At 32.5% G+C, this 13,522-nt stretch overlaps 1 protein-coding gene across 1 annotated transcript in view; it reads left to right on the top strand.

The window, feature by feature from the left end:
- Positions 1 to 2,286: 2,286 nt before the first annotated feature.
- The window catches only part of LOC145239750 (BTB/POZ domain-containing protein 9-like), a 63,156-nt gene continuing 51,920 nt past the window's right edge, over positions 2,287 to 13,522 (top strand). The window contains exon 1 of the mRNA XM_080103156.1: positions 2,287 to 2,427. Coding sequence (XP_079959282.1) covers positions 2,344 to 2,427 — 84 coding nt within the window. The 5' untranslated portion in view covers positions 2,287 to 2,343. The remainder of the gene's footprint in view (positions 2,428 to 13,522) is intronic.

Genomic DNA, 13,522 nt, shown 5'->3' with positions numbered 1-13,522 from the left:
AATTTTATTTACAACTTTGAGGTAAGTGAAATAAATAACAAGATTTATATATATATATATATATATATATATATATATATATATATATATATATATATATATATATATATATATATATATATATATGTGTGTGTGTGTGTGTGTGTATATATGTGTATATATGTATATATATGTGTATATATATGTATATATATGTGTATATATATGTATATATATATGTATATATATATGTATATATATAATATATATGTATATATATATAATATATATGTATATATATAATATATATGTATATATATGTGTGTGTGTATATATATATATATATATATATATATATATATATATATATATATATATATATATATATAAATATATACTAGCAAAAGTACCAGTCGTTGACTGGGTTCAAAAACAGCCTACAGAAAATGGACTCTGATTTATGAAAGTATGATAAGTTATGAAAAGGAAGGGTTGTAAAGAGATAGCTTCGAATTTGGGGGTATCAAAACCAAAGCAAAATATGATGAAAGTAAAACTAAAATAGATAAACCTCATAATTTATTATACTATACCTCTTCACACTGAAACACTTATCACAATATTCTGTTGATCTATATAAAAAAAAAAATGTTAAACTTTGTGACATATTTCCATTCTATGGAGGTCAGGTGCTAACGAACAGTACGAACACCCCATAATTTTATTATACCATATTTCTTCAAACTGAAAGACAATTATCAAAGTATACTTACGCAGAGAGATATGAAAAGTCTTTATTAAATTTTGTGCCTATTTCCATTCTATGGAGGCCAGGCGTAAACGCAGACCCCACAATTTTATCATACCATCCCTTTTTTGTTACTTGGGCCATAGTTTAAGATACTGATTTCTCCCTCTGATTCTAATCGAAATAAAATGGCGTCTCCATTTTCGGCGATAAACTGTAGAAGTACCAACAATTTTCACTTAATTTGATCGAGTAGTTTTTTGTTTTTTAAAAACGGAAAAACTCGTTTTTATGACAGCACGTTGAAGGTATCTTCGAAATTTTTTAAACACGCCACGAGGAGATAACTTGATTTAAAGCGCCGGATACTCCCTCCTCATGCTAGCTTTTCTCCCTAAAAATCGAACCCTTTGCTCGGTATCATAACAAATTGTTTTTTTGCTATATAAAAAAACAACAAAAACAACAAAAAAAGAAAAACAACAACAAAAAAAACTACTTGATGAAATGAAGTTAATTCCCCCACCCCCACCCCGAAGAACTTCATCCATAACGGATAGTACAATATAAACTTTTTCGATATTTTCATATTTTACTGTTTTGTATTAAACTGTACAAGTACCGTACATATTTCTGCTGCAACTCCTTTCAAGAAGCAATATCTTCAAGCAAGACTATGTTCCTATCAATTTGATTTCATAGGAAAAAAGTCTGGCCTGGAGACGTTGCTTCTCGAACGGGCTGCAGCAGAAACATATATGCATATATGTACCTATTTACTATGCCTCCCCACGGGACAGAGTTAGACACCAGGGTCGTTTAAATTCCATGAAGTTGATTAAAAAAAAAAAGATTTGGTATTTTTTTTACGGCTTTCGGAAATAAGCACGCACCACAGCACAGCGCACAGCTTAGCTTCTCCATGTTAAGAACGGCTTTCGAGGTTGAGAGTGTTTATTTCCGAAATCCGTTCTTAACACAGGAAGGTTGGAGAGTGTTTATACTATGCTGGGTACTCTGGTAAAAAAAAAAAAAAAAATACCAAAGATTTTTTTTCGGATCTTAAAAAAAAAAATATTTTGAAGATCCGAAAGATATTTTTTTGTAATATATATATATATATATAGGTCGTAATATATATATATATATATATATATATATATATATATATATATATATATATATATATATATATATATATAAATTTTTTTTTAAGTATTATTTTTAGAAGATCTTTTGACATATAATGCTAATCGCACATCTTTAGAATTTTTCCTTCCCTGATCTGGTTAAATTAAATCATCAGTTTATTAAAAATACATAAACAATATAATTTAATATTTATTTCTTACTTCAAATAATTTTTTCTTTCCATCATTACAGTATGTTTAGTTTTTGTCATCTATAATATCATGTAGGGAATGAATGAATGCACAAGTTATGAATGAATGATGAATGAAATAAAATCTTACGCATTACGCACTTTCTCCCACTCAATAATAATTTACATTTTTGCGTATGTTTTGCGCACCTTTATTTCAAGTAGGAAATAAGACTTGCAGAGTTACTTGCCCTTGGCGAAAATTTTGTACGTTGAAAATACTCCAGTTGGTGTGATGTCGGGTAATGGAGCTTTCTCGCCTGCTGTTTTAGAGCCGGCCGCTGCATTATCTGCCGCCTCGGAAGCAAATTCAGACGAGGTAGGTAACATTTTAAAAGACATTTAATATTTACTTGTTTTAGTTAAGTCCTTTTATTATTTTCTAAAATTTCGTATACTATATAATCAAATGACGCGATTGTGTTGTAGTTGATGATGATTGTTTCTTTATTTTGATAATTATGAATACGCATTTTCTTGATTAAATTAATAACTTGTTTTATAATTTTCATAAAATTATTATTGTGTGGTAATTTATTTTAATCGAAGTTTAAAATTCTCTCATCTAAGAATATCCTTATTAACGAAAGCAGTAAGAATGTCAAATTTCAAATACATGTTCATAAAATGAGGGATCACTTTTGTTATTGAAATAAACATTAATTCAACCTCCCAGTTTGTGTCCAGTTTTACTACAGGTAAAAATTTAGGGCAAACACTTCGTTTGACTTAAGAGGGTCTGATTTCGGAGTAACCTTGGAGCTTTATTTCTGGATAATTTAAATCGTTTATTTTTAATTGTTACGTAAACCTTCGACACTTTCATCATCGAAGTTATTGCATATTTTGAAAACTCAAAATGGAGGAATGTCTTTTTTTTAATTTTTTTTTTTTTTTTTTTTAAAGCTAGTCACAAATAATAAATAAATGAAGTCGTAAGTCGATCCTGTCGAATTGTGAAAGTTGTTAAATGGACAAACACGCATATTTACTTATTGGAGCATGACCAACGTAAATAGAAGGCCGTTCCAGTAAAGTAACGTAACCTGCTGACGTCGTAGAATAAAGTATAATAGCCACGACTAGGAGATTCCGAGGATCATTTTAAAACGGATGCATTTTTAAAGTTATATTACATTTTGAAAAGAAAAAAAAAACCGTGCTAATGCGGAGAGTGATCTGCGCTATTTTTTAAAATCGTATTTCAACGTTTAATTAAAGTTTTTTTTAGATTTTTTTTTATTCAATTGTAATGTTAAAGTACAGAATAGGGACAAAACACCCTCCCCTCCTCCCCATGTTAAGAATTTTTTTTTTTTTTTAATAATAACGTTATTATTTCAGCATGGATCACTCTCTGCAGGAGTACTCAGTATTTTCCCGGCAAAAAAATAAAAATACCCCCTTTTAATTGCGCGTGTCCAAATGTAAAATAATTCCTTATCTTTCGGAAAAGAAAATACAATCACTTTTAGACCAGTTTTATAAATCCTTCGATAATTTCTTTGAAAACCGTGTCCATTGTACTTTATTCTAAGACGTTAGCAGGTTACGTGACTTTAATGTAGGCACCGCCAAAAATGGCCGCAAAATCAAGTTGTTGTTGTTTTTTAAAACGAAATTACATTTATTAAAATCCATTATTTCTGAGTAACTTTTTTTTTCCAGAAAGATAAAACCCTGAATTTTATCATATAGAAAACAGAATAATGTAAAACTTTTTCTACTATTTTTAATTCAATTTTAAATGTTAAATTTTCCCAAAAAGTTAACAATTGACATTTTTTGTCTTGCACAAAAAACGTACTTAAATATTAAAAAAAAAAGGGGTTTTGAAATAATTAATTAATTTATTTATTATCTAACTAAGATTTAGGATGATTTTCTAAGAGAATATGCAAAAATATTATAATATAAGTACCTGAATTTCAAATAATTCCACTTATTCATATAGGTAACCAAATATTTCGCGTTGACGTAGAGTTCAGATCGAGTCTGTTTACGTTTTCTTTTGATGATAAGAAAACTATGGAAGACCAAACAGGCCAAAAAAACTTATTTTTCAGTGACGAAAATTTCAATGTATTATTAAGCTGAGGCTGGCCAGTACCAGATGGGTGACCATTTGTATGCGTTTGGTTTTTAATGTGTATGTGTGTGGGGGGCAGGCTCCCCAAAATGGGGGGGGGGGCAATTTAAAGCTGAATAAAAAAAAATTATTTCAGCGCGTTTGGTCCACCGTAGTCGAAAGGCGGCAAACGTTTTCAAACGGGATCGAAAAAAATGATGCTATTTTTAACACAAAGGGCACAATATTTATCGAATTGTTTTTTTGGGTATCGATTATTCAAAGCATGCCCTGTTTAATAATGGTCATGCATTATTCGGCTCGCTAAAAAAAAATTGTTAATTTATTTATCAAAAATTTTAAAATAGCTTTTTTCGTATAAATATTAAAAAAATTTTTTTTTTGTTTTGCTTAACTTAAATTAATTATTTTACTTAACATATTCACCGAATTTCACACTTCAAAACTCAAAAGCGGGATAATTAAACACAATCGAAGTTCTGATATTCAGACGTCAAAATAAGGTATGCAAACAATTTTTTTTTTTTTTTTTTTTAATCTATAATTCTGTCCCTTACAACAACACAATATGTTGATTTCAGTTTCAGATGATTATTTTAAGCATATTTGTTCCCACTTCAAAACAAGGGGGGGTTTTGTAAGCAAAAAAAAATATATATATAAATATCGTTTATGAAAAATAAGTACACTGTTATAAAGTTCATTCTTCTCCTAATAATCGCTGAAAATTTCGTATTGATCGGATAATTACCTGATTTTTGGTAGAGTTTTAAAAAGACGGTCCGTCAAAAAGTACTGACCTGCCCCCCCAGTTTTGGCGGTGCCTACTTTAATGGAAGGGCCTTCTATTTACGGTGACCACGCTTGAATAAGTAAGTATGCGTATTTACCATGAAAATGTCCTAAAAATAAATAAAGGTACTTATATAGATCAACCCTTATGGATGCAATATTTACTCTGTAAAATCCGGTAACTATTCAGAACTACCGAAAGGCGATCCTACAAAATGATACTCGGGCTCCTGAAACGGAAAACCCCGAAATACGCAAAGATTTATTTACATTGCAATTTATTTTTTTCACTTACTTACGGATCGTGTTGAAATAATATTATTTACAAATCCATTCTTAAACATGGGAAGCGTTTTGTAACTATTCTGTGCTTTAATTTGAGGAATGATTTATTTTTCCACAGTCGGAAAACAACTTTTTGTGATTTTATGTCTGTGAAATGCTAAACATTTACGAAAACGAAAACATACACTGCCCAGTCCATTTGACTGAAAAATGAAAATAAAAATTATTACCGATTAACACGCCCCCCCCCCAAAAAAAAACCCTCCAATTATTTTCGAATTTAAGGAGCGGCAGTTTTGTATATGTAATGTTTAATTGGCGCTTCTACACTATTGGGACGAAATTTTATAGTCGATAACTGGAGATACCCCCCCCCCCAAAAAAAATTTTTTTGGTATTATTATACAAACACCGTGACAGCGTTAGGGTTAGGGGTAGGGGTAGGGGTAATTCGCTGTCACGGTGTTTGTATAGTTTTACCATTTTTTTTGTCCCAATGTAGAAGCGTCGTTTAATTTTATGTAAAAATGATTTTTTTTTTTTTTGTCAATTCTAATAAATTATAATGGTAGTTTCCAAATTATGTAGTAAAAATTACCTGAATATTGAATTATTAAAAAACAACTTTAATCGTGTTAGCTGGTGAAAAATTTCCGTCATCTTGTTTAAATCGAAACGAAAAATTACCTCCCTTTTGAACTCTCCTGTGTCTTACGATCGTTTTCATCAAATTCTATTTTTTATTTTCTTTAATAAATAATTTTTTACCTTATCGATTTTCGTAATTTTGGGATATAATTATCTTGAAAATACGAGAAATACGTAGATAACATTGTTTTCATGTGAGACTCAGTATTACGATTTCCGAAATTTTGTCCCAATGTAGAAGCGGCGCTTAATTTTATGTAAAAATGATCCCTTCGTTTCTGGGCTAGTCTGGCGTTTTCGAGCAGTTAACCATTTTTGGAGAGAAGGATAAATACTGCATGTTAAAAAAAAAAAAAAAAAATAGAATGATTGGGAAATGAGGGATCATTTTAAGTTAAATTTATATACGAAACTGATGTTAAATTCTAAATTAATTTTTTTTCCGCCAAGTTTTTAAGGGTGTTCATACGTAATTGCCTGAAAAAAAAAAACTGTCCTTATTTTTCACTTTTTAAATAGCACTATATTTTCTCTGCTTAAGCACCCATATTTCTTTTTTGAAATAACTTGCATAATAATTAGGTTAAATATATGAGAGGAAATATTTTTTTTAGGTGTTCTACCCACCCCGCTATATTTCATGTTATGAAAACTAAACAAACTAAATGAAGGCCCATAAAAATTTTAACATTTTTTTTTTTTAAAGCTGAAAAGATCAAATAATTAAATAGTTATGTATATATATATATATATATATATATATATATATATATATAAAGTGTGTGAAAGTGTCTGTCTGTGTACATTTCCCTACACAATATCTCTGTCAATTTTCAGTCTACAGATTCGAAATTTGATATACAGGGTACTGAGACTTGGGAAAATCTTTGTAATTGGTTTTCGGCCAGAAATTTGGCTGTTAAGGGGTCAAAATTCAACGATTTGACCTTTGAGAACTCTACAAAACTCCGCCACCAATTTTGGGTCTAAACTCTTGAAATTTTAGATATAGGTCTCTTTATTTGAGCCCAAAACAATTAATATTAAGGAGTCATAATAGGGGTGAAAGTTAAAAAAAAAAAAAAAAAAAATTGACTGCTGTGGTCTCTACCAAATTACTCAGATAATTTTCTGGTCTAAACATTTGAAATTTTACATAAAGGATATTCAGAGATAGGGCAAGCTTTTTAATCGGTTTTGGTAAAAAATTTGAGCTACCAATATATAAATGTATGTATGTTTGCATGTCTGCCTAAAACTTTCGACAGAGACGACGAATTTTCACAAGATCAGTATCATTTTTAAGTTTGACCCTTCAGATGACAAATATCGAAAAATTGGCTAAAAATATTAATTTCTTCACTTTCGATTGGGCACTTTTCTACAGGGAGGGGTCGCTTTTTTCGCCAATATTGTCGAAAGTCATCCTCTCTTTTCGATTGTCTAGTCTTAATTTAAACCTACGTCACTTCCGGTTTGGTGGTGGTCGTAACAGCAAAGATGTCACGTTTTTTCCCCTCATTCTTTTCCTCCTTCGCGGTATGGGTTCGAGCCTGCCTTCCTACTACCACTTTTTTTTTTTTTTTTTTTTTTTTGCTCAACATACACCTCCAAACACTCGGGCAACGCCAGGCTGAAATGTTAGTATATATATATATATATATATATATATATATATATATATAAATATATCACCCATTATTTATTTCACTTACCTTAAAATTGTAAATAAAAAGATTCTCAAGAATATAATTATTTGAATTACAACAAAATAAAAACAATTCTAAAAAATTATTCTTAAAAAGCTTTAAATGATATTCCGTGATATGAAGTTCAAACAAAGATTTTTTTTTATAACAGATTTCCAATATTAAAAAAATATAATCATATAATAGAATATATAACTCCTGGTAATATTAAAATGGGAAATCCAACATTGGCCTAAAAATATTCGTTTTGATTTTGATTAGTTGAATTAATATAGTCTTAACTTTATTTTTGCGCCTTTTTCACAAAATGTAAACAGGCTTCTAAGTAACATTATCGAGTTATTCTGTGTCAAATCATCCAGAAATATGGAATTTTGAAACCCATATCCACAGATCTGGCTGTAGTTTGTACTGCAGGTAGACAATATAGAAACTAAAAAAATCCTGAAAATTTGAGTATGTAACTCCAAGCGGCTTACAATTTAGAGCGATTTTTGTTTTGATATAAGTTGTATGATGCAACACCCGGGTGACAATTTTTTGATGTGATTTCTCTGAATATTTTCCGATTGAAAGATCGTATAGCTCTGAAAATTCACCCAGGTAAGTTTTTTTTTTGACCGAAGGAATCTAAAAATGGTAACAGATTTTCTAAAAAAAAGAAGCCTTATAGAGATATTAAGGGTTTGTAGATTTTTTCACATGTGCCCCAAACGCTAAGAATGTGTCCACTACAGTGTCCAACTTAATTGATTGATTAATCATTGGTATAGACAGCTACATACCCTCCAAGAAATTCCAATAGAAACCGAACAGCCAGCCGTGGTGCACCTCTGAATGTGCTGCCACCATTGCACATAGAAACCACTACAGTTGCTTTTAAACATAATCGATGTTTTGAAACTACAGTTGTCTTTAGGACTACCAGCAAACACTGCAAAAGGATTATAGAAAACACAAGAAAGTTATATACTCAGTCCATCAAGTCCCTTATAAGTCTGTGGACCAAATATTGACAAAGTAGTTTGGTAAAGACTGTTCCGCACACACAGATACAAGGTCACTTTTACATATATACTAGCGGGTGTTTAGAGGTGTGTGTGCTCGGTGGGGGTGGTGGTGTTAATCAAAACATAAGAATAAGCAAAGTAAATTAAATATTTTTAAATATTAAATATTAAAAAATGTTAAAACTTAAAAAAATCGAAAAAACACCAAAAAAAACTAATGTAAGGCAAACGAACGATGTTAAATGTAAAAATCGGAAAAACAAAAAAAGAAAAAGCGAATGTGATGGAAAAAGAAAACAGAAAAACCGAACTTTAAAAAATCTGAAAAATAAAAACCAAAAAACAGACACGTGAAAAATGGCTTAAATAACCCTGTTTAAATATTAAAATTTAAAAAATCGAGAAAAATAAAAAAGAAGACTTCTCTCACCACAATTCAAACCCAAAATCTTTAGATAATGAGGCCGCCCTCTAAGCAGCTGAGCTAAGACGACGTCAGCAAAATTGGATCGCTTTTTTTTAATATTTAAACTAAATCATGTTCCGACATCATTTGCGCATGCGTAGAAGCGAACTTGTCATGAGAGGACGGTTTTTGCTGACCCCTCCCTGTAGAAAACTGATGATTTTAGGGTGAAGGAATTAATGTCTTTGGCCAATTTTTCGATGTTTGTCAGGCGAAGGATCGAACTTTAAAATGATACCAATCTCGCGAAAATCCGTGACCCGTGTCGAAAGTTTTTGCGAGACATACAAACACACACACATACATACATACATACATATATATACATACACACATTTTCGCTTTTATATATATAGACTAGTGAGGGGTACCCGGCGTTGCCCGGGTGTTTGGACGTGTATGTGGTTTTGGGTAAATCCAAACTCGGGGGGGGGGGAGTTTAAAATAAAAAAAAATGTTTTGGTAGGTAAGTATGAGGATCGAACCCGAACCATTGAGGCAAAGTTGTAAATTAAAGTGTGCTAAAAAAAGAGTGCGACGGTTTTAACCATTGGGCCACCGCGAGATGCTAACGGAAACACGTTTGAATTTATTTAATTACTTGGATTTGGCAGGTGCACGTTTTAATGAGGTCAAGTTTGACTGTGGGATATTATTTCATTTACTGCGGGAACGCCGTTTTTATTTTTATTTTACTGAGATGTTGGTGGGAGGGGGGGGACCAGCTCCCCTTGTCCAAATTGAATAGCAATTGTTTGATATATGGAGAATATTTCCACATGGATCAAAGCTGATTGTTTTCGGACATTTCCGGCGATTGAGACCGGAAAAATACCGCCAGAATGAGTGTCGCTTTTATTATAGGAAAAGGCCTAATCCACATGCGGCGAGCGAAAACTGTTGAATATTTATCTTCCCGAAGTCGAGCAAATTAAATAGACAGGCGAGCTCCGTTGTTAACTCTGAGATATTACGATTTATATGTGATATAAAAAGTTTTAAGAAGTTGTGAACCGACCGACCGCTTCTCTGAAAAAAGCCTTTTGTAGACATACAGAAAAAGCGAACACACATACACACATACATTTTCGCTTTTATATATATAGATTAACAGCTTGCCCGGTGTTGCCTGATCATAAAATACACATAAATATTATATTTTAATTAATACCAAAACTGAGGCATGTACATGCGAGTATTATGTATTTTTTTCTAAACCATTCACTTCTTATAAGTAAAAAAAAAAAAAAAAAACTTGCACATAGAAATCACAACTACAATTGCTTTTAAATGTAATAGATGTTTTGGAACTAAAGTTGCCAATAGGACTGCCAGCAATCACTGCAAAAGGACTGTAGAAAACGTGGAAATCATATGCTGAGATCAACTCCAAAGTAGAACAACAAAAGTTTGGTTTTGGCAAATAACAAACAAGGTCCTGAGCAGATGTGTGTCCTCTATCCTAGCTATCATCAACAGGCCTGAGATGATTTTATCAGCTTCTCACAGATAAAATCTTTGCCAAGATCTTTGTACCAAACTGAATCCTATGTGATCAGAGTTACCAACCTCCAAAATTTCTTCCCAAGACTGAAAATAATCTGAGCAAATTCACATATCTGTTCATGATGTTGCCAAACTTCTCAAGAACCTTGACGGTAGCAAAACAACTAGACCTTACAATATTCCAGTCATAGTACTCAAAAAGTTAGAACTATCACTCATTCTTGCAAAGCTATTTGAACGCTGCCTAAAGGAGAAATGCTTCCCAACATCTTTGAAACCTTGTTAGTCTGGCCAGTATTTAAAAATCCTGGATATCAGTCGTCTTTGATGGTTTTCTCTCTAGAGCAGTGGTTCTCAACCTTTTCTTTACTCATGGACCCCTTTTCCCTTATTTTTATCTTGGTGGACCCCTTCATAACTATTGATCATAAGACAATCTTCTATTTTTCACTAATATAAATTTTGAGGTTTTAATAATCAAAGAAGTATTATATAATTAAGCTTTATTTTTTAAATGAAAACTAATTTAATACAAATTAAGTATTCTACAACAACTATAATAATTATGATAATAATAATTCTGTGGACCCCTCAGAAATATTCCATGGACTACTAGGGTCTATGTGGACCCCGGTTGAGAACTCCTGCTCTAGAGCAATACCTCTTGGCATATCAAAGGCATTTGATAAGGTTGGGACTTCTTCTTCAGCACTTGCTAAATGTCGGAGTATCCTAAACTGCCACGTTCCACATTGCTGTGTGTACCTCAGGGTATTTTCAGCATAGATGCTAAAGTCCCTGTCACTGTCATGATAATGTTTCGGTTTTAAATTTGATTATTTTGTCTTTGAATTTATCACTATCAGTTAAAAGACTATCTTGTTCTGAAGTAATTCTATCTTCCTCCTGTAACAAAGCATGGACGTGCATATGACAGTACAAATACCATGTGAAATGACATAAGAGTAAGGAAAAAAAAACTATAAAAAGGAGAGAAAAGTCTGAGAAAAGGAACACGCTCACGTTAGAGATGTGGGTGACGTAATAGCTGTAACAAAAAGTCGTGCGTAGCTGGAGAATGAGGAATAAGTCTTTGCTTAAAACCTGAAACAGGAAGTGGAGTTCTTTCCTTGTTTCTATTTGTTTCCTTTGCGACTACAACGTGTGGGTCTTGAGGGTGTACATGTTAACGCTTTTGTAAACGTGTGCAACGTCACACTCCTCCTTTATCATGCAACTAAAACATTATTTTTTCTTAACTTCTTAGATCAGGTGGCTTTATGCCTTGTCTGGGTTTCATTTCTTGAAAAAGAAAGTATTACAGGGGGCACCTTTTTTTTTTTTTTTTTTTTTTTTTTTTTTAATCTTTCAATTTAGAGAAAATCCATGCGATGAACTTTGAGTTAGTTTACTTGGGCAGCCAACAGATGGCCTTGTGTGTAGCATGACAGCAACTTGTTTGTTTACACTGTACTTGCTAATGGTGGTCTGCTTTAATTTTAAGATTGTATCTTATTTTGCTTAGATTTAACCATAACTGGCTTTATAGGCAAATTGAATTGGAAGCCTTGATGCTAAATGTAAACAGTAGTTGATTTTCATCAAAGATAAAGTTGAAGCTTCTAGCAATCTCTGATGGTTTATTCACATGGTGCATAATTAGTAGGTTGCAGGTGTGCTGATGAATTATTATGATGAAATCGAATTGTCTGGCAAAATGGTTAATTTCACAAGGTTTTGGAACCAGATGTATAAAAAAAATCAGTGTATATCGACTTGTATATGTTTAGCAATACAACTTTTTTTTTCTTTCCTTTTAACTTAATGTTATTTGATCAACTTGTGCGAAAGAAACCCAAAACCGTGTAAATTATGCAAATACCATCTGTGGTTCCAAAGTTTTCAGAATTTAAATTATCAACATTTTTTTTTTTTTTTTTTTTTTTTTTTTTTTTTAATAAATCCTTTCAAAAAGTCGGCCAAAATATTCCCCCTTATCATTCAAAAAAGAAAAAAAAAAATTTGGTAATTTCTCCATTATTTTTTTTTATTTTATTTATTTATTTATTTTTTTTTTTTTTTATTACATTTTCTCCCCAAACAAGGCAAATTGCCACTTTGGTGTAGGGGGCTACTATCAGGGGCAACATCTACTGGGGTACTATGTAGGGATTTGGGCAGCAAGATGTCGGTTCACGTTACACTTGAACTTCTGCACGTCAGTACTGTTGGGGAAGCAGGGACCTGGAATGGAATTCCAGAGTCTAGCGGTTCTGGGGAAGAAACTATTGGAGTAAAAAGATATTTTACATCTAGGGATCTCTACAGTGTGGGGGTGGGATTTAGCAGCCTGTCGGGTTTGTCGAGGGTGCTCACGTCGTGGGGGCACAAGTGATTGCAGTTCGTCAGAGCATTCACCACTAAAATATTTGTAGAGAAGGCAGAGCGATGCAACATTTCGTCGATGGGACAGAGGCTGAAGCTTAGATGCCAGTTCAGGGCCTATCAGGTTTGCGACTCTCTTTTGAACCTTGTCAAGGAGCGAGAGACTAGTAGCAGATGCACCAGCCCAGATGTGGCAGCAATACTCCATACATGGGCGAATGGTGGCCTTATAGAGGTACAGGATACTTTCGGGTGTTAGTAGTTTTCTAGCACGGTAGAGAGAGCCCACCTTTCTTGCAGCGGCCCTGGCAATGCCTTCAATGTAATTGTTCCAACTCATGTTTCCTGTGAACGTTAGGCCAAGGAGTTTGAAAGATGGACTCTCAGATAAAGAGTCGTTGGCCATTGCTATGGGTGGTAGAGAGGGTTTCTTGTAATTATTGAATGAAACTAGTTTAGTCTTGGCAGCATTGAACGCGACCAACCACTTTTGTTCCCATTCCACTACAGATTGGAGGTCTTCC

The sequence above is a fragment of the Euprymna scolopes genome, chromosome 19 (assembly GCF_053919585.1).
Source record: "Euprymna scolopes isolate OS-2025 chromosome 19, ASM5391958v1, whole genome shotgun sequence".
Taxonomy (NCBI): domain Eukaryota; kingdom Metazoa; phylum Mollusca; class Cephalopoda; order Sepiida; family Sepiolidae; genus Euprymna; species Euprymna scolopes.
The sequence above is the reverse complement of the archived record's forward strand: the minus strand, read 5'-3'. Positions and strand labels throughout refer to the sequence as shown.